Source organism: Equus przewalskii, chromosome 17, assembly GCF_037783145.1.
Source record: "Equus przewalskii isolate Varuska chromosome 17, EquPr2, whole genome shotgun sequence".
NCBI lineage: Eukaryota > Metazoa > Chordata > Mammalia > Perissodactyla > Equidae > Equus > Equus przewalskii.
Window position 1 is genome coordinate 61,391,634 of NC_091847.1, and position 23,053 is coordinate 61,414,686.

Consider the following 23,053-nt stretch of genomic DNA (forward strand, 5'->3'; position numbering starts at 1 on the left):
TCTCTAAGACCGCCCCCACCTTAGAGGAGTCTCCCGCTTCTCGGTCGCGGGCCGCTGTGCCGCCCGCCCGCGGTGGCCGTCGTGTCCCCGGCCCTCTGCGGCCGCGGCGTTGAGCGGGGGGCGTCCCGCTCGCTGCGCGCTCCCCCTCGCGCCCCGACCGGCGCGGCCGTGGGTCCCTGCGGCGGCGGGGGAGGGCGGGGGAGGCAGCGGGTGACAGATGTACTCCTCTGACAGCTCTCAGTATCAGCCCAGTGGCTCCCTGCCATTGGCTCAGTGCAATGGACCGGCAACGCCGCTCACTATAATAACACTCATGCCTGCCAGCAGCAGCAACTCCGAGTGCGGGCGCCGAGCGCGGGGGATGCTGCTGCCGCCGCCGCCGCCGCCGCTGCCGCTCGGGCGGCTCCCGCTACCCGGCTCCACTCGGCCGCCGCGCCGGCACTGACGCCCGCTCGGCCCGGTCCTGCCCGGCCGGCCGGCCCCTCCCAGCCCGCTCCTCCCGCGGGGCGCAGCGCCCCAGGGCGAATTCGGAAAGAAACCCAGCCTGCCTGCGAGAGGGAGGGCGCCGCGAGCATGCGGAGGCGGAGGCGCCTGGGCGCGCGCGGCCGCGGGGCGCAGTGAGCCCGGCCCCGGAGGGCGTGCGAGGGCGGCGGCGGCGGCTCGCCGGGGCGCCCGCGGGTCTCGAGCCCACCCTTCCCGGGCTCCGGCGCGCTGCGGCTGCGGGCGCGGGTGCAGGGAAGAGGCGGCTGCGCTGGAGGAGGCGGCGGCTGCCCCATGGAGTGTTACTACATTGTCATCAGCTCCACGCATCTCAGCAACGGACACTTTCGCAACATCAAGGGAGTTTTCCGGGGCCCTCTCAGCAAGAACGGGAACAAAACTCTGGTAATCGCCTCTGTTTCTCTCTCTCTCTTTCTCCGTCTGTCTCTCTCTCTCCTTTCTAAGAGGGCATTTGGAGGATTAAGGTTACGATGAGATTTTGGAGGTGGCATGATTCGATTTGGTTTACAATATATTCGTTTATTTATGTCGTGGGCTTGCGGAGAAAATTAGGTGTAAAAAAGGGCAGGCATCTTAGGGAAGCTGTGATCCATCGCTTTGGTTGACTCTTCGACACCTCACCGGACTCTCTCCACCTCACTCCATAATGCTGAAGATGACCACAATTTCTCCTTATATGAAGCAAATTGTGTTAACAGGGCCTCTTTTTAAGAAAGAAAAGAACCCTAACCCAGAGTGACCCCCTAACATCTTTCGGCTGAGGAAGGTGAAGGTGAATGAGGATGTGGTTGTCTCTGATGGGGGCAGGGAGCCATGTGGCTGGTGGCGCGGAGCAAGTGGCGGGATTGAGTGATGGTCTCAGAAGGAGTTTGTATTCCGGCTGTCTCCTGAAGGACTGGCAGCAAACTTCTCTAGTGAGGACTTGTCAGTACTAAATGTAACGGAGTGACTCCAGAACCCCATGCCATCAATTTTAAGCAATTCACTCAAAAGAGGTTGGAGATAAGTATAAGGGGCGAGCATTATGTCACAATCAGAGCCATTAGGAAACATGCTAGGCAAACAGAACCCAGGCAATCGTTAGGAGGTCCTCGCTGGACCACAGAGCTTCAGCTTTCAGCATCCTAGTAGGAAGAGCACTCCTGATTGGTGGGAGAGGATGTGCTGAGCATTTGAGATAGTGCAGGGTGATAGCTCTTACTTTTTCTTCCAAATCCCCTCTTAGCTGCAAAATCTCCCTACAGAACTGACTCTCGTGTATTGGTATCTCCTAAGTATACACTTCAATAAAGAACAAGGAAGTAGAGGGAAGGCTCATTAGGCTAAGTACCGCAAAGAGAGTCCAGCCAGAGCAAGATGGTGATATGCAAATATCTCACTGAAGTCTGGGGCCATTAGCAAGCAGCACCTCTCCCCCCTTTTTTACGAAGCGGTTACTTAGCCTGAATAGATTGAGTAGAAGTTTAAGGACAGACTCAATTAGTTTAAAAGTAAATACAGTATTCTTAATCTACTTTTCTTTATATATCTTAAAATATGATTCTACACAATTTTTTTTTAAAAGTGCTGTGATGTGTTTTTCAAGAATGAAAAGTTCTCATCTGAAGTTTTACGCGAATTCTAACATTATGTGATACATGTGATTTTTTTCGTTTTCCCTTGAATCTATTGGCCTTCTCTCAGTTCCTTTAAGACTCAAAGAAGCGGGGTTAGCCTGTTGTTTTTATTACTATTCTGGATAACTGTTTGTTGTTGTTGTTGTTGAACAAAGAAAGAAAATACTTTCTATGATCTTTCTTAGTGGAGTACTATACAGAGCAGTAGGCAAAGGCTTAAGGCAATTATTGACGTTGTTCTGGCTCAGCTTAGAGAACTCAGTTATATGGGAAAGTAAATATTTTTTGGGAAAATTACTTTCATTTTGAAGAAAGTATGCTCTAGTTTGTTTTTTTTAAATCTAGTTTCACCTATGAGAAAAGGCAAATTTATTGAACAAGGTCTCGTCTCCGTAGTTACAAACATGGTGTAGGAGTTAAAACCATACAATAGAGTTCATAGGAAAAAAAATACTTGTTTGCCAAACCTCAACTTGTTAAAATTCTGTTAATCTTGATTCTTAAGTCAACCTTGGATTTCTAACGATGGTTGAACTTGCTTATGCTGATTGGTTTGTTGTGGATTTGAAGTTATTAGTTCTTTATCACTCATATTGACAAAAGATAGATTAAAGTCTAGATCTGGGATAAAAATGGGTGTTAAAATGCAGCTACCTATATGAGAGGGATAAATCTAAATATAGGCAAATGTCAGAAGCAACAAACTGGGAAAAAAGGCTTCCAAATAGCTCCTATCGTATTTCTCCTGGTTACAGTAAAAGGACTTAATTGGGACGTCATAGCTAGTCTTTCTAGGTTGTTTATAAACTGCCAAGTTTGTATTTCCTGTGTAAGAGATTTACACTGATTGAAATGATGTGGGGTCTTGTATATGATTCAACTATATTTGAAACTATTACTTTATAAGTTAATAAAAGTCATATGTTTGTTTTCTATATGCCTTTTGATGATTTTGTTATTGAAGAGAATAAGATTTATGTCTGTCTTTAAGTGTAACAAGAGATTCTAAATATGTTCATAAATGAATGTTTTAAATTAAATAAAGAATGCTTATTCTTTATGAGCATTCTTTATTAACATTTATACTTACCTAAAAATGTATCCTTTTTGGCACATGGGGTGCTAAGGGGACTTACTAGAAGCTAGAACGCACTATAAGCTAAAAACAGAAAACTGAACCTGAAACTTCTCAGAATTAGCAACCTTAATAAGAAACATGCATATTATCTTAAGAATGTATATATGCTACATTTTGAACATTTTCAGATAAGAATTTATGGTTGTCATGTTTTTAATCTCAGTTTCATGGAGTAATAATTATGAGATCTTTTCTACTTTCTTGCTTGTTTGATTTTGACATATTTTGAATTTTGCTTTTAAAAACATCATCACATTTTGCATTTTGAAATGTGTGTTAAAAGGATTTTAGTAATATCTCAAGTGTTTTTTTTTCCTTCTCATTTCAGGAAAGCACAACTTAAAATCATAAAACCATTTAGGGAAAAGATAATTTGAGTTTTCCAAAGAAATTCCAATTATTTTCAATCACTGGATAACTAATGGATATTCTGAACATTTTTTAAATTCCAATTTTTAAAAATGATTTTATAATCTTCAGAAATCATTGAACTGATTTAGGATAACCTGTTACTATTACCCCAAGGATTTTTCATAAATTAGAAGTTACTTAGAGAATAAAGTTACTTAAAGAGTAAAACTCAAATTCCAGTGACATTGATTAATTGCTTTAGTTCTAAATCCAGAAGGTAATCCTGCCACTCATACTGAGGTGATTATCAGAATGTACAGTCTTTCCCATAGGTCGTATTATGCCACTCACACATAAAATTAAAAAAAAAATACTTTAAAGATTAAGCCTCTTGTTATCTTGACCCTATTCCTGAGCTTTTAAATATATTCTTGACGATTTTAACTGAAAGTATACAAATTTTCATTTTGCAGTGTCTTACAAGCAAAGAGAAAGGTCACTCTGCTTGTCATGATTTCTGTTATAAATAGCATCATATCTGTGATATAGCTTTAATTCCATGGAATAATAAGCTAATAGTTCATTAGTGCCCCAGACTGTGTTTAAATAAGTTATATGGATTAGTGGCAATGAATTAAGTTTACTTTCCATGTATTCTCATTCTTTTTCCTTAGATTATCCCAACCACCATTGGGTATGCAATTGTTTATTGGATAAGGACATTTTGTTATACTTATGTTTTGCAATTGCTCCACAAAATTTCTTTAACCTAATTATATGTTTAAAAACTTTTAATACAAAATATTTAAATATATATTATAAATAGATACATATTTAATATAGAGTTTAAATATATATTTAATGACTTTTAATATGGAATTTGGGGTTTGCCTTTGGAACTTTGGAAATCATTACCAATTTGTTCATTACATTTTGTTGGTCAGCATCTTTAGATCTTGTAATAGTATTATATCTATTTTACTGACTATGGAATTCAAAAGAAATGAGTGGTGGTTTTGAGGTCATACAGTGAGTCAATGTTATAATGCAGGTTTCCAGACTCCAGATGTATTTCCTTTATAATTTATATACTAAAGTAGGGAATCCATACCAATTGATATGATAATATTCATACTGATAAAGAGATGGTAGAGATGTCAACTCTTGTTTAAAGACACTCTCCTTGTTCACTTGCCTCCAGATGTGGGGAAATAGTGCCAGATTCACAGAATAATTTGAATTAAAATTTATTTTATTTCTCATCCTCCAATAAGCAAATACCAATCATTTCTGTCTGGCCTCAGCCCTGTTTCTGTAGGTTGCCCTCCATTTCTAGTATCTTAAGTATCAGGTTGGCAAGAAAAGAAATATTAATTCATTAATCTGTCTTCAACATATTTGTTATTTAGTTCATTTGGATTTATTGAGATGCCTCAATTGTAAAGCACAGAATATTCTAGGCCCCACAGGCTCTGTGTTAAGTATGGTATACTAAATATTATTCATAAAGATGTACTTAGGGATACTTCAGTTCATTTTGAACGTGTTAAAAAATATTCACATATTTTGACACATTTGCAGGTTTCTTGTCACTCAGGACATTTTCATACGTGTTCATTTTGAAAAGTATGAAAAAATTCTGGGTTTTTCCCTTTGTGTATACAGGAACTCACTAAAATTAGGTAGGTCTTTGAAATATACTATATGGCCTTTTCTTCTAATTATCATTAGCTAGTATAACATTATTATTCATGTCATTCCCTCACATTCCCTTACACATTTCTATATTTCCTAGGGAATGTAATTTAAAGGTTTCTCCACTCATTGGAAACCATTTGTGTGGCACATTTGAGATTGTGCATAAGATTAAAGAGACTAGTTGTTCAATTAGTGCTGCTGAAAAATTATCACTGTTGGATTAATATCCTCAACAAAGGTCAGGGGTGAGGGTGGATTAGGGTGATATCTTAATATATCCTCAAACTTTCCCACTTTATAAACTTGTTCACATAAACTGTCAGTTATATAGTCTTCCAAGTTTCTTTCACACTATTATGCATTCAGTGTTAAAGACTGTCTTGCGGCTCACTTTCCTGAATTTAAGGTATCATATATTCTTTGCTATACTTGTTTTTTATTGTAGCAAAACTTTGCAACATGTGCATTTTCAGAACACATTATTCAAGTAAGGAAATTAATTTATAATTGAATTGTTGATAATATGACCAACCCAAAAATGTAAGCAGTATTTTAAGGCAGATGTAGTCAAGTAATACCCATGATTCCAACATACCTTGTTTAATTTCTTTCGCTTATCAAATATTGAGTTGTTTTTGATAGCTGAAATTCAAATAGTGACATAATGTCTTGTCTTCACTCATCAGTTCTACGGCAGCATTTTTTAGGTTATCGATGACTGCAATTATATTTTTACTGAAAATACAGATCAGCAGGAGCCTTGGGGACCACCTAGCCAAAGGTTTCATATGCTTGTATTCAGGGTCAAATTCAGGCGCAGAAGTAGTTTGTTTAGCATGCACCATGTTTTAAAATATTTGGGTTTAAATGTCATTCAAAGAAGAATGCGCTTGACAGTTTGCTACTGTCTACATTGCTCTTTATTGTTATATAGGTTTTTCACTTACTTACGTTACCTTCCTAACCAATAAGGGCACTTGAATTTTCCACCCTTTGTTTAGTCCGAGGACCAAATTTTACATGTGGGGAGATGGAAAGATTTTCATCAGTCTACATGTGCCCTTTGTTGTGCCAACTTTCAGATAGACAGTGGTTTTCAAAAGACTTTTCTGTGCTATCTGTTTACTGTACATTGGTTGAACTGCTTAATAGTATTCTTCACATCATATATAAAGAAATGGGTGTGGATTTGAGGGTGATGCATTTTTGCATTTTAAAATTGTAAATTTTTGCTCACACCACACACTTTTTTGGTAATTTCTTGTTTTTGGACTTTAAAAAAATTAATTTTGAATGTACTTTTATTCTTTAATTTATAATTTTAGTAAACATGTTTAGCTACAGTGACATATTTGGAAAGTAGTTTTCTGTAAGTATTATGCAGGGGGTAAATTAAATTTTTTAATAATTGCAATGATAATACAGTGTTGGAATAATTTCCTCCAATAATGCTATTTAACTGCTATGTTACTATTGAAGGCAATTGTTGTATATTAGGAGTTTGAGTAATCCTAGAATGAAAAAAAATAGCAGTTTTAATCTGTGATGGACTGCAGTCAAAATGCATGAAGAAATGATGTATATCTATCACTTTTTTATATCGCTAACTACAAAAAGTAAAAAATATAATTTTATTAATTTTCCTTTCTAAAAATTGTAGCCTGAAACCATTTGATCTGTTTTATCTCATTCTAAATTATCGTTTGATTCTGAGAAAATTCTTACCATATACACTATATTATGATGGTGTTTTCAGCTAGCAAGTTTTCATTAATTTTGTAAGTGTATTACCGTACACTTCCTAGCACGGTATAAGATAAAATGGGGTAATAAATAATTAAAACTCAATCCTCGTTGTCAGAGTAAACAATGTCCATTACCTTATGTAGTACTCTGGACTCTCATAATGGTTTGGCACCATTAGAAGAAAGTTATATACTTTTCTAAATGTAAGTACACTTAATGTAGTAAATGTTTATGATGACAATGCCATATTCAAATTACAAGAAAACTTTTTTTTTAAATAGCTTTAGAAAAATGAGCTATGCAGAGTGTGATGGCTACTTTTGTGTCAACCGAAATAGTAGCCAGTTATTTCCTCAAACACTAACCTAGTTGCTGTGAAGGTATTTTGTAGATGTGGTTAATGTCTACAATCTTTTCACTTTAAATAGAGGAGATTACCCTTGCTAATGTGAGTGGTCTCATGCCATCAGTTGAAAGGCTGTAAAGCAAAACGAGATTTCCTGGAGAAGAAATTCTGCCTCAAGACTACAGCATCAAATCCTGCCTTGAGCTTCCAGCCTACTGGCCTGCCCTACAGAAGCCCCACAAACCCACAATCACTGAGTCAATTCCCAATTTCTTCAAATAAATCTATCTTCTATCTTTCATCTATCTATCTCTCTGTCTATCATCTATCTATCTCTCTGTCTATCTATCTGTCTATCATCTATCTTTCCATCTCTCCTATTGGTTCCATTTATCTACAGAATGCTGATTGATAAACTGAGGATCAGTTTATGACGTCTCTTTTACAATAAGGCAACTCAATATTTGAAATAGAAATCATACTTGGATTTAATTGGAAATAGGTGAAAATGACATTGTTAGACTATTTAGGTTTAAAATTGATAGACCTTGTTTTGGAATGTTTCTGTTATTTTGTAAGGAAATTTATATAACTTTATTTAAAAATTTTCCCTGGATTACAATCTATTTCTCAATTAATTCCTCCCCAAAAACCTTTATAACGTGTAGAGTATAGTTACTCTTATCTATTCAGCTCCAATAGCTAATCATACGTGTATTTATTATACTTGAAGATAATCAGGCTATCTTTAAATGAGAGAAAATATTTTTAAACGATATCAAAAGTATACAATTTGGTAGCCTAAATTTAAGAAAATAGGCTTTAAGGGGTGGCTGTGTAAAATTAAGTACTTGAATTTTACAAAACAGAAATGTTTTCATGAAAAATCTACAGAATGATGTCAGTGCCCACCAGCTAAAAAACACCAGGAACACAACTGTAGTTGAACCAAGTTGGACATATTGGTACTTGTTGGAACAAGGTAAACTGCACACCTTAGAGGTCCTTGATGCATCTCATGAAGAGGGAATAAGGGATAGTTTTATAGGATTTGGGATTGTGTAAGTTGATTTTGTGGAGGGTTGATGAAAGCATTGTTTTTTTTCTGGATTGTACTGTGAGAAGGAAGTGCCAATTCTGTGGTTGGTTATCTTAGTACTTTTTATCTAGGAGGCAACAAGAACAGAGTGGGGGTAAAGCTGTCATTTGTAAAGAAGCAGCTTTTGCTCATGTTGGCTGGCAGATGGGGATGTTTAATAACAAAAACAGTGTGTTTGTTTTTGTCTGTGCTCAGACATAATTGTAGAGTGGTCTTGTTTTTTTCTAGTTCCATCATACTCATAGATGACCTTGTCTGACGTTAGTGGACTATGAAACTGGTCATGTTTGATAAGAGAACACCACGCCTTACTCTTAGATCCAGACAGGCTCCTAGCCCGCAGTCCCCAGGGACTGCTTTTTTCTTACTCAGATGTGACATGAGAGTGTGTGGTTGCAAACAAGAGGGAGGCAAGGCCATCAGAGAGGAGAATTCAAGGAAATTAGACCCAAAGCTGGGGATTTTTAGGGATGTGGGAGAGAAGGAGAATGGTCGAGAATTACCAGGGTAGAACAAGTAAGACATGTGCCCTGCGCTAGCATGTTAATATGAGGACATTGGGAGATAAAACATCCACCCATCTCTTGAGAGAGATACTAGGGGAACAATGTTTTCAACAGAGACAGACCTCAGCTGGAGCAAAAAGGTGAAGTGAAACTTCAGTGAAAAATCTAAAGCTGTAGAGATTTCATTAATAATGGACACTTCTGAAATCAAGGAGATACAGTCCAAGTGTTTTAGAACATGTGAAAATATAGAGAATTGTGTCATAAAAGAGGATGTAACATAATAACATGGAGGTTGAAGTCCAGAGAATGAGAAAGAATTTGGGAATTCTGGGCAAGTAACATTGAAAATACAGGTAGGACAAAGTTCATTCTGATAATCCCAGTGCAAGTAGCAGTAGCAATGGAGTGGTGGAAGATGACAGAGAGGTAGGAGTCCTGTGGGGAGCACTCAGAGTTCTTGGGCTCACCTTTGACTCCACCTGTGAGACTTTGTTGTGGATGGTCCTACTCTGAGGCTCAGAACCTTCTCCTGCCCCCTGCTGAAGTGTTATGGCAGAGGGGCACGGTTAGTCCTAGGGTGCAGATTTCCTCCATATTCAGCCACTGGGGGTTCAAAGTATTAACAATGATTCAAAGTTAACCCATCCAAATTGCCTTGTTTGTGTCTTTCAGATAGGAAGCGCCTATAGAATCTGATGTGGAGCAAACAAATTTTGGTTGGAGTGACTTTAGAAAAGGTCTGGAACTCTGGGCATTTCCAAGCACCTTAGATGGATTATGAAAAGCAGGAGAGTTTTGGACAGTAAGATACTGGGAAGGAAGAAAGACCAGTTGCAGAAAATGATGGGGGTTCATGATGAGAGGTTTGTGCTGAAGGATTTTTCCTACAACTGATCAAGGATAGAAAGATGGGATAAAATATGCATTCTCTCTTTGTTTAATGAAAACGTCTCAAGTGACGTAGTTCAGTGGCCTCCAAGGAAGTATCAGCAGAAGATGGGTAACGTTACCTTTGTGGTATTTCCCTCAAAACCTGATTTTGGCAAATCACCTCTTCTTATTTAAATGAGACACAGTAGCTTCATGGTAGGAAAGAGAATGGCTGCTTTCTCTCCAGGATTGTGTTCTTGTGTCCAGTTTAGCATGTCTTCATCAAAATACTTACTGTCATACTTTTGCTTAGTGGTTGAAAGCATAGACATTTTATAACCAGATGAATCTGAGCTCAAATCCTAGATATACCTCTGTATCGGTAAATAGTTAGTAAGAAAAAGAGATAATTGGTCAGATGAGACAAATCGACCACAGCTAGTCGCTAGCTTTATGACCTTGATCAAGTTCACTTCTCTCACTATCAGTTATATCATCTTTAAATGGAGATGATAATAATACCTAACTAGAAAACAGCTTTGCAGATCAAATGAGATGAAGCATATAAAGTAATTTGCGCAAGATTTGACACGTAGTAAATTCTTAATATGTGATGGTAGCTATTGACAATATTTCATCCTGGAACATTCACATCTATATTAGAATCTCATTCACTCAATTCAGTATGTATAAATTTACATTATTTGGATGCTTTTAGTATTGAACAATATCAATATTTCCTTTTTTTTCTCAGTTTACCCATGGCACCTCTTACATACTTATCCTTACCTGAACATTCACTAAATCTCCTCCACTAAATATGGATTGGACCCTGAATAGTCTAGGAGATAAAGAAATGAAAATTCTATGGAAACCTTCAGATAGCCATTTTTTTGACTCATAGATTTCATGGAACGATACTTTGTGCTCATAGGAAGCTGGCTCTTTGGGAAAACTTAGAATTTTTCTTAACTCTCTTCAGTAATGATTTCCATAGCTCTGATTCCCTTGCAAAGTCTTGGATCACTGCAGTTCTGGTGTTACAAAATTAATATTTACACTAGGGGGCAGCATAACATTTCCTCTTGCTCTCATATAGACAGGCACTATAGTAAATAATCATGGATTCATAAATTTGTCAAATATAGTTACCACAGTTTTAATAGCTAGAAGTCACTTTAAAATTTCACTCAGCAGGAAGTCAGTATGGATATATGACATGGGTGTGATGTATTTGCTATATACTTTATTTGTACACTTCACCAAGTAATTATTCTTGACCATTCTCTACCTCAGTCACATGTGATATACGTAGTAAGATGGAGCTGACATAGAGTTGATGTCCAACTATACCTTACTAGGCTATCATTTTGGCTGTACAACTGTCAGTTTTCACTATTGAAGTTGATGTTTCTGGGTTCATCTGAGTACTTCTAAACTACTAGTTTTATGATTCTTAATGCCCAATTTATTTTAATGTCATAGTTAATTTATAATTAAACTTGATTGACGTTTTTCATGGAATACATTATTAAGCAAAATAAAGGTTGACTGGGATGACCATTTCTTGTTGAAACAAGAATAGCTAAAACACGAAATACGAATACGTGACATTCTGAATCCAACTCTATTTTCGTGATTGCCACAAGCAATACTACAGAAAAATAGTTGAAAAATATCTGAGACTCAAATTTCCCAGTTTTATTAAAATTTAATAGAATTTCCTCCGTAGTAATTGAGATTACATTTCTTCGGGAAAACGTGCAGGTTGCATAAAATAGCACAAACTGTTCTATTTGTGCCACTAATCACTGTGAAATTGTTGATGCAACAGGAGAGATGCAATTTTTATGGATCAGGACTTAGAGGAGTTGGTATTATGATACATGCTGCTACCCAAAAACTCAGGAGGCTATTTTTCAGGTAGAATGATATTAGTAAAATTTCCGATGTAGCATATTACATATTGCTGTCCTGGAGAGCCACTTTTAAGACAATCTGTTAACATATTATTCCACAGTAAAGAGTTAGTGAAGTAAATAATGATAATGATAAATCAAAACAAATTGATCCACTTAGTACAGTGCCTAGTATAGCTGTAAGCATAATTTGATGATATAAGAAAAAATTAGAGACTGATGTTGTTTACTTATATGTTAAATTGCTTTAATTAAAATACTATATCAATAATTCAATTCACATACGCTACAGTCTGAATAATTATTTGCCTTCCAAGTACTAAACATGATAACCATTTTGCATTATTAATAAGGTGCCAATACAGTTCTATCAACTATAGAAACTATAGGTCATGTGAGAGATTATTCTCTGTTTTCACTAGTACTCTATGTAAAATAAGTATAATATGTATTCATGGGCGCAGGCAAAATTGACATGCTCACACACAGCAAAATCATTCTCTCTCTTTCTCTGCCTCTCTCCCTCCTTCTCTCCTTCTCTGTCTCTCTAACTCCCTTCTTGCTACACCCCCACTCTAGTCTAGAAAAGCAGAGAAGATATTGTTATTCCGATTTCAACCTGTCTGCCTATTTCTTTCTCAGGAAGTACACAGCATTGTACTAGCAGTTTGGGCCAGGTCCAGAGATTAAAAAAATTATTTATTTGAGAAGTAATTAAGAACTTCTCCCACCTCAGCCACCAGATATAGTATGAGAGGTCTGAAAATAGCACTGGTAAGATCTTTGGAAATGTGAAGCAATTCGATGGCCAAAGTTCCACTGGATGACCACAATGGTAGGAATTAAAAATAAATAAACAGAGAGAGAAGGAGAGAAAGGAAGGAAGGAGAAAGGAAGGAAGAAAGGAAAGAGAGAAGGAAGAAGGAAGAGAGAAAAAAAGAAAGAAAGAAGATCGTTAAATTTTCTTAGTTAAGAATGAAAACTAATATAAGAAGATCTATCACCTTGAATAATTGGATGAAGATACATCCAGGTTTGTCTGGGAAAATTCCAGTTTAGTCTGTTTTCCTGGAATGGTACTGCCTTTAACTCTCAGAATTATGCTGAATTTGGATGATAATCTATACACTCATCCTGCTAAATATAGAAACCGCCACAGTGACAGGAATCTGCCTGAAATGATTCTCCATTCTCTATCCTGGCTTAAATTCTGTGTTCTTTTAGGATTTGTAGATTCCTGTGAGAATGCTATTTACAGATGATGTCATTAATATGATACTTGGCTATTTTTTCAACAACCCTAAGCCCTATAATAGGCAATGATAAAAGAAATGTAGTTACTCTTTCTCCCACCTTTTGGCAGTTTGAGTTTAGCCACGTGACGGAAGAAGGGATGTTCAGAAGCAGGATGGTGCAAAGGCACAGGGCCAGTTGGAAATGATTTGAGCAGCTCAGTGGGATTAAGAGGAGAAAGGAATCACAGTGAGGGTCCAGTGGCCACAAACGAGTGAAGCCTTGCCAGTGAAAAGTTCCTGAGGCTGAAGAGCCAGCTGTGTTGTTCCAAGCTGACTGTTTTATTGGCAGAATTTTGCCCAAGCATTGCCAGTTTTGGTTCCTCAACAAGCCTCATTCAACAGGGTCACCTTTGAATCTGTCAGCTACCTAATACTTCAGTAAGGGTATTTTATGCTTCATTTAGTGTGTTAATTTTGGATGATTTTAGCTGAGAAACCTGAGTAGAATTAGGACAACTGTTGAATTGCACTTATTTTTTTCAAGAACTTGAATATTTTGCTGGGTTTTACATCTAGAGAGTTTTGACAGCGTCACTCCCTCCTTTGCTTCGGATCATTCCTCTTCCTGTTCTTCTACAGTGAAAGGTATCCAGCCTCTGGAACTAGAGACACTTAGATTTGAATTCTGGCTATGTAACCTGGGCCATTTACTTAACTTCTCTTAGTTTCCGTTTCTTTATCTATAAACAACAAAAATTGTAATTCACTTAGTCTCTTCTATATCCCAAATGTTATTTTAAACATACTATATAAAATATATGTAATTACTGCTGAACTAGTCTAAGATGGGTATATGTGAACAGGGTTATTGTCAGTGTTAAATAATATAAGGAATTTCTTTACGTCAGTGGCTGGCACATAATCAAAGCTATTATTTTTACCATTATTGATGTCTTGAAGATTTGTCCTTCCTCCTTTCCAAAGCTAATATATGGACTTGTGCTTTTCAGATAGAACATGAAAGATGCCAAAAGAGTAATACAGAACATAGGTGCTTTAGGGAATCCAATGAAAAATAGGCCAGGGAACTGATCATAAAATTTAACACCTATATACGTCCTATGAGTGGATTACCTAGTTTATTTTATGCAGAAAAACTAACGTCCTCAGGTGTACAGATTCCAAACTAGATGGTCATAATTATCACCTGAGGATTTAGAAAATACAACATCCTAGGGGCCGGCGCGGTGGTGCAGCAGTTAAGTGCGCACATTCTGCTGCGCAGGCCCAGGGTTCACTGGTTCAGATCCCGGGTGTGAACGTGGCACCACTTGACAGGCCATGCTGTGGTAGGCTTCCCACATATAAAATAGAGGAAGATGGGCACAGATGTTAGCTCAGGGCTAATCTTCCTCAAAAAAAAAAAAAAAAGGAAAGAAAGAAAAGAAAAGACAACATCCTAGATTTCACTTCTTAGCTACTAAATCTTAATATCTATGAGTAGGGTCCCGGAATCTAGCTTTCGTAAGAGTCCACAGATGCCTCTCACTATTCTAGCATAAAGTGCATCTGGCCTGGTTTCAGTGGATGTGTTCCAGAAGGATGTTTGGATGTCACACACTCATATTTAGTATGAGCGGTGAGACCCTGTTCTTGTCCTTTCTTAGGTTCTCTGCCCAACACTTTTCCTCATCCCACCCATGCCCCCAAATAGATCCTCTAAAAAGCTAGCGGAAATACATTTGTTTCATCGTAAAGAAAAATGAAATTAGAAAAAGTGCAGCTAGAACATAGTCTAAGTCCTAGCTTCAACCTCCTGAGGCAATGTAGTTAACTTGGGCAATATCCTTTTCAGCAGTATTATGAATATTTTATTAGGGGTAATAATGCATTTGATAGTATTCAATGATTTTCAGTGTATTTTGTTTTAAATCATTGTGTTGAACAACAAAGCAAAGGATTGAGCTAATAAAACAGATAAACATCAGGTAATTTACAAAATAAAAGACATAAAGTTGAATAGTTCTATGAAATCTAGAGTGGTACTAGGTACTTTTATGAAAAGTATATCAAAGATTTAACATTGGTAACCAGGATTTATAAATAAAATCATATGTACCAATTATATTCTTATTAAATCAGCTAAAATATCTCAATTACCTTTTGGGATTCAATTTAATTATTTTGTTTTTAAATTTCATGTAATTATTCTTAAGGTATTGTTAGCTTATAGGGGATTATTTTTATCACTTTTTAGAATTTTTATTTGTAGTGTGATTATGATTCCATTAGAATCAATTCTGTAATAATTGTGTGGTTAAATCAGTTATTTAATATAGTTTGAAAAAGTATCTAAATGCTTTGATTAATCGATCTAAATAATATTTTCAAGTCCTAAGATTGAATCAACTCATTTAATTAAAGTTTTCAATTATTGAGCACTTATTCTGTCAGGTCCAGTGCTAAAACAATAAAATATTTCATTTAATCATTTCAGCAACTCTTTAATTTGGTATTGTTACCATTGCCATTATACAAATGAGAAAACTTAGTTTTTAGATTTTATTCAAGGTCATCTATGTTGTTTTTAATTCATAACTGTCTTGTGGATACTGTAGACAGTGGATAGGAATACTAAGACTCAGCATATGTATGTCCATGTCTATTCCATTTGTTTAGCTCAGCGCACAAATAATGAACATCATCCATACTCATATCCTAGAAAACATGGCTGTGCCCAGTTATAGAGATTTAAAATTAGGAAATCTATATATAAATCCTTAATATTTCTCCAAAATATCATGTTTTTATTCTCGAAAAGAATTTTTAATTTTATTTCTCTGATTGCTTTCCTATTTTTGGTACCAAATTCTGGATACTTAATTAAAATTTGCATTATTGCCCATTTGTTTGCTCATCAATAAAGTGTTCAATAAAGACATTTTCATGTTTCTTTTTCTTTTTTGTATAGGTAACTGAACAAAAGCTAGTTAATTAGATTAAATAAATTGTGTCAAATGGTATATTTTATTTACATTATATATTCCACCAAGGAAGAAAAAAAGATTATTTAATAAAAGATATGATTTCAGTAAAATTTAGGACTCAAGATATTTTTCTAGTCGTTTCAATTCACTGTGCAATTGATTTCCCTCAGCTTTTTTCATTCCTAGTGTTTGCGATCTTCTATTTACTAAGTGTTAAGAGTAAGACAAGTTCTCAAACTAAAGCAGATAGCGAATTATTTGCAAGTCATTTATAGCTGAAAGAGCAGCATCATTTTCTGGGCTGTATTATTGGGTTTTTCATTTGTAGGAATAAGATAAGAGAACCTGTCCATTTTCTAATCACAGAGCTCTGCAGCGCACGTTTGTAAAGGGTTGACTTTCAGCGTTAGACAGTTCGTAATGGGTAGGTTATCCTCCCATCTTTCTTAGAAGATTATTTTCAGGGAGAGTACAAGAAAATGAAAAAATCTGAAGCCTTTTAATATGTTTTTTGGTAAGATGCTGGTGCTTCTAAATTTTCTCCTAATTGCTGGCTGTGCTGCAGAGGAGAGGAGTTGGGTGGGGGATGCGGGGGTGATGAGAAAAGCACCTTGTGATGTCTGAACGGAAAGGATCCTTTGAGCAGCCCTTTGGTATGATCTGTAAAGAGCTTTCTGCTTTATCCTCATCAGTTTGGTCCAAGACTAAACTGTGTGTGTGTGTATTTGTGTGTGTGTACACACATATATCTGATCAAGATAAAACCTCTAAATGTAGTTACAAGCTTCTGGGGTATCTTAGGGAATAGGAACATTTTTAAGGATTAAGGATGTCTTTATGCTGAGAACACATTATATATAGTAACTTTTTGAAGTAGAGAATAAAGGAAGTCAACATAATTCACTGCAAAACTGAAACTAGAAACAAAAACTGTACCGCTAAAAATAATACTGATAGTAAAAATCCTTAGAGTGGACACTCACAAGATAATCACATACCCCTACATCACACCCTTTGTCACATTTCTTCAAAGTTCATATTTTTATATAAATATGTATCCGTAGCACAAAAAGCATATGCTTTTTAACCATTCAGTTACCATTATTACCTCCATTTTACTCATGAAGAACTGAAGAGAATCTAAGGATCTTAACTGAGATTACAAAAGTTCACAAGTAGTTTAGCTTAATTCTGTCTTAGAGTGTGTTTTAATCACAGACACAAGAAGTGCTAGCTATTTATATTAACTTTTATAATAATAATTGCTATAAGCACTTCCATTTTACAAAGAAGAATAACTGTAACTGAGAGGTCAGTTAATTATGCAATGCAAATTTTATATATTACTTGCAAAATATTCTACATTCTACCCTTAAAACTGTTTACGATTAAATCTATACATAATAACAAAAGTATATCAAATTAGAAATCTCATACGTATTTCCCAAAATAAGTGTACAAGTATTCCCAGGAAAGTATGTATTCTAGCTTTTATAAGTTTTAATTTCATATCACATAATTCTATTGGTTTGTCAGAGAATCAATAGTAAATACTCCACTAAATTAAAAATGTGTGCTATTAAAGACAGTTTGTATGGAAACATTTAAAAGTAGAGAATAATCATATTTAATCATACCTTGTTGAGCTGTTGCCTGTAAATCCCTCAGATCTGTTTTGTGTGCTAAATATTGCACACCAAAAAATTATAACTCATTAACTTTCTTTAATACAAGTTAAAGGAATAAATAGTGTTACAGAGATTTGTACAAGTATAAAGTAAAATATATTGCTTTGTATTCTCCTAAAAAATTGCTAGCTTTGCAAATTGATTCTCAAAAGGGAGAAGGGGGCAAGCAATGATTTTCACCAGAAAGAAGGCTATGAGTGTGAAAATAGGGTTGCATTTTTGACAGTGGATAGGAAGCTAAGTGATTTGATTTTTATTTTAGCAATTATCTCTCATCAAAAATTGGCAAAATGGACTCAAGTATTTCTTCATCAAATGTGAATTAAGCAGGGTAGTAACACCAGCTGATGATTTTCCCTTTCTCCTCCAGTGGTTGCTTGGTCATCAGGGTGTGGAATCACACTTATTCTTCTTGCTCAAGCCTGTTGAAAGTAATCTTCAAGTCATGATTGGAGAAACACGAAAAGAAAAGTCAAATGGAAGGAAAGAATAGTAAATAAAATAAGAGATTTAATAGACATTCTACAGAGAAGAGTTACAATTATTGCTAGGGTAAAAAGTATCATAATTACTTGATCAATTTCATCAGCTATAAACACGAACATCCTACTGATAGTTTTATAATTTGAGAATCCAAGGAAAAGGGTAGACTGTTATCTTCAATTGTAGTAAATGTTTAGTAAGAAGATAGCTGTCATTTATTTCAAAATTGAGTATTTGGATTTTTCATGTATTTTACTTTTCTATATATTTCATATTTTGTACCAATAATAATTGATGATTGGTACATAAGTAAGTAGATAGATAGATAATGACATAAATGAAACAGACTATAGTCTATTACTAATTTCTGTCAATTTTGAAATTTCAGAAAGCTAGAAAGAAAATATCATACATACACATTTAAAATGCACTTGAAATTTTGTTATATTTCCACAAACATTTTTTCCATGTCTAATTTTTTGTATAGAATCCTTTAGAAAAGCTACTTTCCCGATAAAATATTTTTCTTTCTATTTTTAACAACACTGTCAGATAATTTTTTTTTAATATTTAGGTACTTAAGATCAAAGTTTGGAACTCTGACAATTTTCTGGCAAAATACCTCGTGAACTTGCATATTAATCCCAGTAACAAATTATTTCCTGTTATCAGCATTTGCATTCATGATTACATATGTACATATATTTGCATAAATTGTATATCTTTAGATGGACAAGTTGATATTAAGTGAAAGAGCATTGGATTTAGAATTTGAAGATTTAGTCCCTAATTATTCTGTCTAATTAACTATGACCTAGTTTCTGGATAGTTATGTATGATGCTTGAGAAACTATATATCTGCTCAGCGGCACATCTATTCATCTATTTCCATATTCCTGTAACACATATTTATAGATTACCTCTACATATAAGATTCTGTACTAGGCGCTGTTAATGCAATGGAAAGCTATAAAGACTTGGTTCTTTGCTTCCAGAGTGTATTGACTAATGCAGATGTCTCCAAAGTGGGATGCACCCTAGAAAGTGTACAGTATACTTTACAGAGAACAAGTAGAAATATTAAAAACAATCTTTATATTTGTGATTATCTAATTTCAAAATGTTTTTATAATATTTTATACTGGAGAAATGCATGTATGTATTGGTATGTATTAGCTTGAAAGTCTTTTGTTAATAGGGTTGTACTGTCAAAAAAATTCAGAGACTGGATTAGGATAAGGGAAAAGAGTTGAATGAAATATCTTGTATACCAAAGACAATATCATTTTTAAAGAAGAATTAAAAATTTTTTGGCTTGCATAGTTTGAAACATCGCCTATTCGATGTCCCCTCTTGTTAGGGAATTAAGCATCGATTTGTACATAGTGTGTTCTAGACATATTTCCAAGTATTTTGTTTGAATTAACAAGGTTTCATCATCACAACAACTCTATTTGGAAAGTACTCTGCTTATATCTAACTCACAAGTGTCATTCAAATTCAGGTAATCTATCTCCAGAGCCAGAGCTTGGATCCACTATGCTAGACTGTCTCTCATGTGTCAAGTTCATTGATAGAGTGCAAAGATAAAGCCGGATCTGGAAACAAGAGTAGTATCAATAGTTTTAATCTATTTTTTATTATTTACATCTTTACATCGTGTCATGAGATAGGCAGTCTTTCTGTTCTTGTGAAGTACCTCTTTCCCCATAGCATTAATTTATAGTTTTCTGATCATATTGTTTTTAAGTGCTGTTTGAATAGTCATCCAAGATTGAATCAAATTTGAGCCTTACACCGTGCCGAGCACTGCATCAGGACCCGGGAAAATGGAGCTTATTGAGATAAATCCTCTGCACCAGTAGGAACTTTCACTTTGCACTGAATATTAAAATAATATTTTATTATTTCTTTTTAAAGATTGGCACCTGAACTAACAACTGTTGCCAATCTTCTTTTTTTTATCTGCTTTTTTTCCCCAAATCCCCCCAGTACATAGTTGTATATTCTAGTTGTGGGTCCTTCTAGTTGTGGTGTGTGGGATGCAGCCTCAGCGTGGCCTGACAAGCAGTGCCATGTCGGTGCCCAGGATCCGAACCAGTGAAACCCTGGGCAGAGCGCGAGAATTTAAGCACTCAGCCACGGGGCCGGCCCCGTAAAATAATATTTTAAATTACATATAAAATGCTGAGTGAAAACCCTGCCTAACTCCTTCAGTAGAATTTCACTGTATTTATTGAAACTGATTCATAACATATATACTTTGGGGTATATCAAACTATTATTTTGTTTTTATGTCAATTTCAATTGTATATAAATATTAGTGTTGAAGTTGCTCTCAGATAACATTGGTAATTTTACTTATTTTATGTTAGAACTAAATATAAAAGTGTTTTGGGTGAGTTAGGTTGTATGGTATATTCGTTTATTGGGAAATATTTATTAAGCACGTCCTGAGTGTGCACCTGTGGCGGGTTAGGTGCTAGAAATGTCGTAGTGAGCAAAGGCTCACCAATTCCCTGCCCTCAAGAAGCTGATGGTCTGGCAGGGGAGGTAGGTGTTCATCACTAAGTGTGTGGTCTTAGGTTCCTAGGGCCGCTGTGACACAGATCCACAAACTGGGTAGCTTAAAACAACAGAAACTTATTCCCTCACAGTTGGAGTCTGGAAGTCAGAAATCAAGATATTGGCAGGGCCACCCTCCCTCTGAACCTCTAGGGCAGGACCCTCCCTTGCCACTTCTAGCTCCTTGGAGCTGAGGCATTCCTTGGCTTGTGGCGGCAGAACTTCAATCTCTGCCTTTATCGTCACATGATATCTTTGTTTCTGTGTTTCTGTGTCTCTGTATCTTTACATGACGTTGTCCCAGTTTGTCTCTATTTCTTTTCTTATGAAGACACTGTTCATTATCGGATTAAAGCTCAACCTATTCCTATTGATCTCGTCTTAACTAATTACATCCACAAAGACCCTATTTCCAAATAAGGTCATTCTGAGATGTTGAGAGTTAGGGCTTCAGCTTGTCTTTTTTGAGGACACAGTTCAACCCATAATAAGTATCATTGCAAACTATCTTAAGTGCCATGTGGGAAAGGTACAATGCAACTGGATCATTTATTCAGTACACTTTCATAAGAAAACCCAAATCTTGCATATTTTGGACCTACACACTGTTCTAGTCTCATCTCCACCAACTCCTTAGCAACTCTAAAATTTCTTGTCATATTGGCTTTCCTTCAGTTTCTTAAAGATGCTAAACTTCCTCTCTCCAAAAGGCACATGCCATTCTGTTTTCTCTGACTGAGTCCCACCTTCTGCCACCTCTACCTACTTAGATTTACCCAGCCTTCTTTACATTCCACACTAGACCATATTCAAGACTTCTCAAGTATTTTGTGCCATTCTACTAAGTGCATGTAAATTTTAAACAAGGACATGTCACATTTTTCATATTTGTTATATTAGTTGTTCCAGGAAACATTTGTTTTATTGATTTTTGTGTATTTCTTAGGATCAGAATAATGGTTATCAAAACCATGCCAAGTTTTCATAACTGATATCTGCTGAATATTATAATAATACACATTTTTTAAAGATGACATCCAAATCCAGCATTTAACACCAGTCCATTACATTTCAAAGCATGACTGTCATTATACTGTCTATGATCTTAAAAAAATAAATGCACACACACTCTCCATATGTAATATGTGGCAAATGTCAATACCAAGATAATGAATGATGTTGTCTGGTGGATACATTAAATGCAAAATATTACTCAAATTATGACTTTCTGCTAAGCCCCAAAATTTAAGTAAAGAATCTTATTTTAAGGAGAAACCATAATCAAGAGACACTTATAAAACAGTATCAAGAAATCAGTATGTTTATTTGGACAGTCAGTCAAATGGGCTGAGGATTCTTAGGTACGTCTGGTTGTTCCCAGAGTTCAAGCATGTCAGAATTCCTGATAATTGATTGACGAGAGTAGTTAAAATAAAGCTTGCCCATTGATCCATTTGTAATGATTAAAGCAGTTTCAACCCTGATTTTATTCAGCTATTCTTTCATGTGATGTTGATTAAAAATACGATATGAACGGTCGTGTAACAATGTTAATGCACTTAATGCCTATGAGTTGTACACCTCAGAATGATTAAATTGGTAAATTTTATACTATGTATATTTTGCCGCAATAAGAAACAGGCCTAAAAGTACTGTAAATCTATAGTCTAGCTGTAAATTCAATGCTTCTGGCTTTGTGTGAAAGTTTCTCATCTCACTTTGGTACAAATATAATCTTAACTATCTATATTCCAGTATTCCCAAGAAAATGTACATGCGTGTCTGCATGTCAGGGATGTAGTAAGTCTGTATCATATTTTCTCAGAGCACCAGCAATGAATATAAAAGACTGAGTTCATGTGCCAGCTTGGATTACTTACAATCTGGAGAAGACACACACGTTCATACATTTTGAATTATTCATAACATAGGTTCCAGGTTGTAACTGAAAAATGAGACTCCATCTGTACTGTTCTAACTTCTAGAATACTATAGTAAGGTTTTTTCCTTCTATGGGGAACCACTATATTTTTTCTTCCTCAACTTTTAAAACACCTATTTCCCATTTGTTTTAATTTATGCAACGTTCTTCATGAAAAGTTGGTTATCACTGGAATTGATTTCTGTACAGTATTGGCATTTATAACTAGGAAGCGTAACAGCTGATTTAATTAATGATAAGTAGTGCTGCATTATGCAGTTGGAAAAATCTACCACTTTGGTGAATGGGGGTGGATGAATGGCATGCAACTGCTTCTGCATATTGGGTTTCAGTAGTATTATATGACTTCTAGCACGAAGT

General features: G+C 36.0%; 1 protein-coding gene across 1 annotated transcript in view; it reads left to right on the forward strand.

Annotated features, from left to right (window-relative positions):
- The first annotated feature begins 609 nt into the window (after positions 1–609).
- The window catches only part of ZNF804A (zinc finger protein 804A), a 277,701-nt gene continuing 255,257 nt past the window's right edge, over positions 610–23,053 (forward strand). The window contains exon 1 of the mRNA XM_070581636.1: positions 610–885. Coding sequence (XP_070437737.1) covers positions 775–885 — 111 coding nt within the window. The 5' untranslated portion in view covers positions 610–774. The remainder of the gene's footprint in view (positions 886–23,053) is intronic.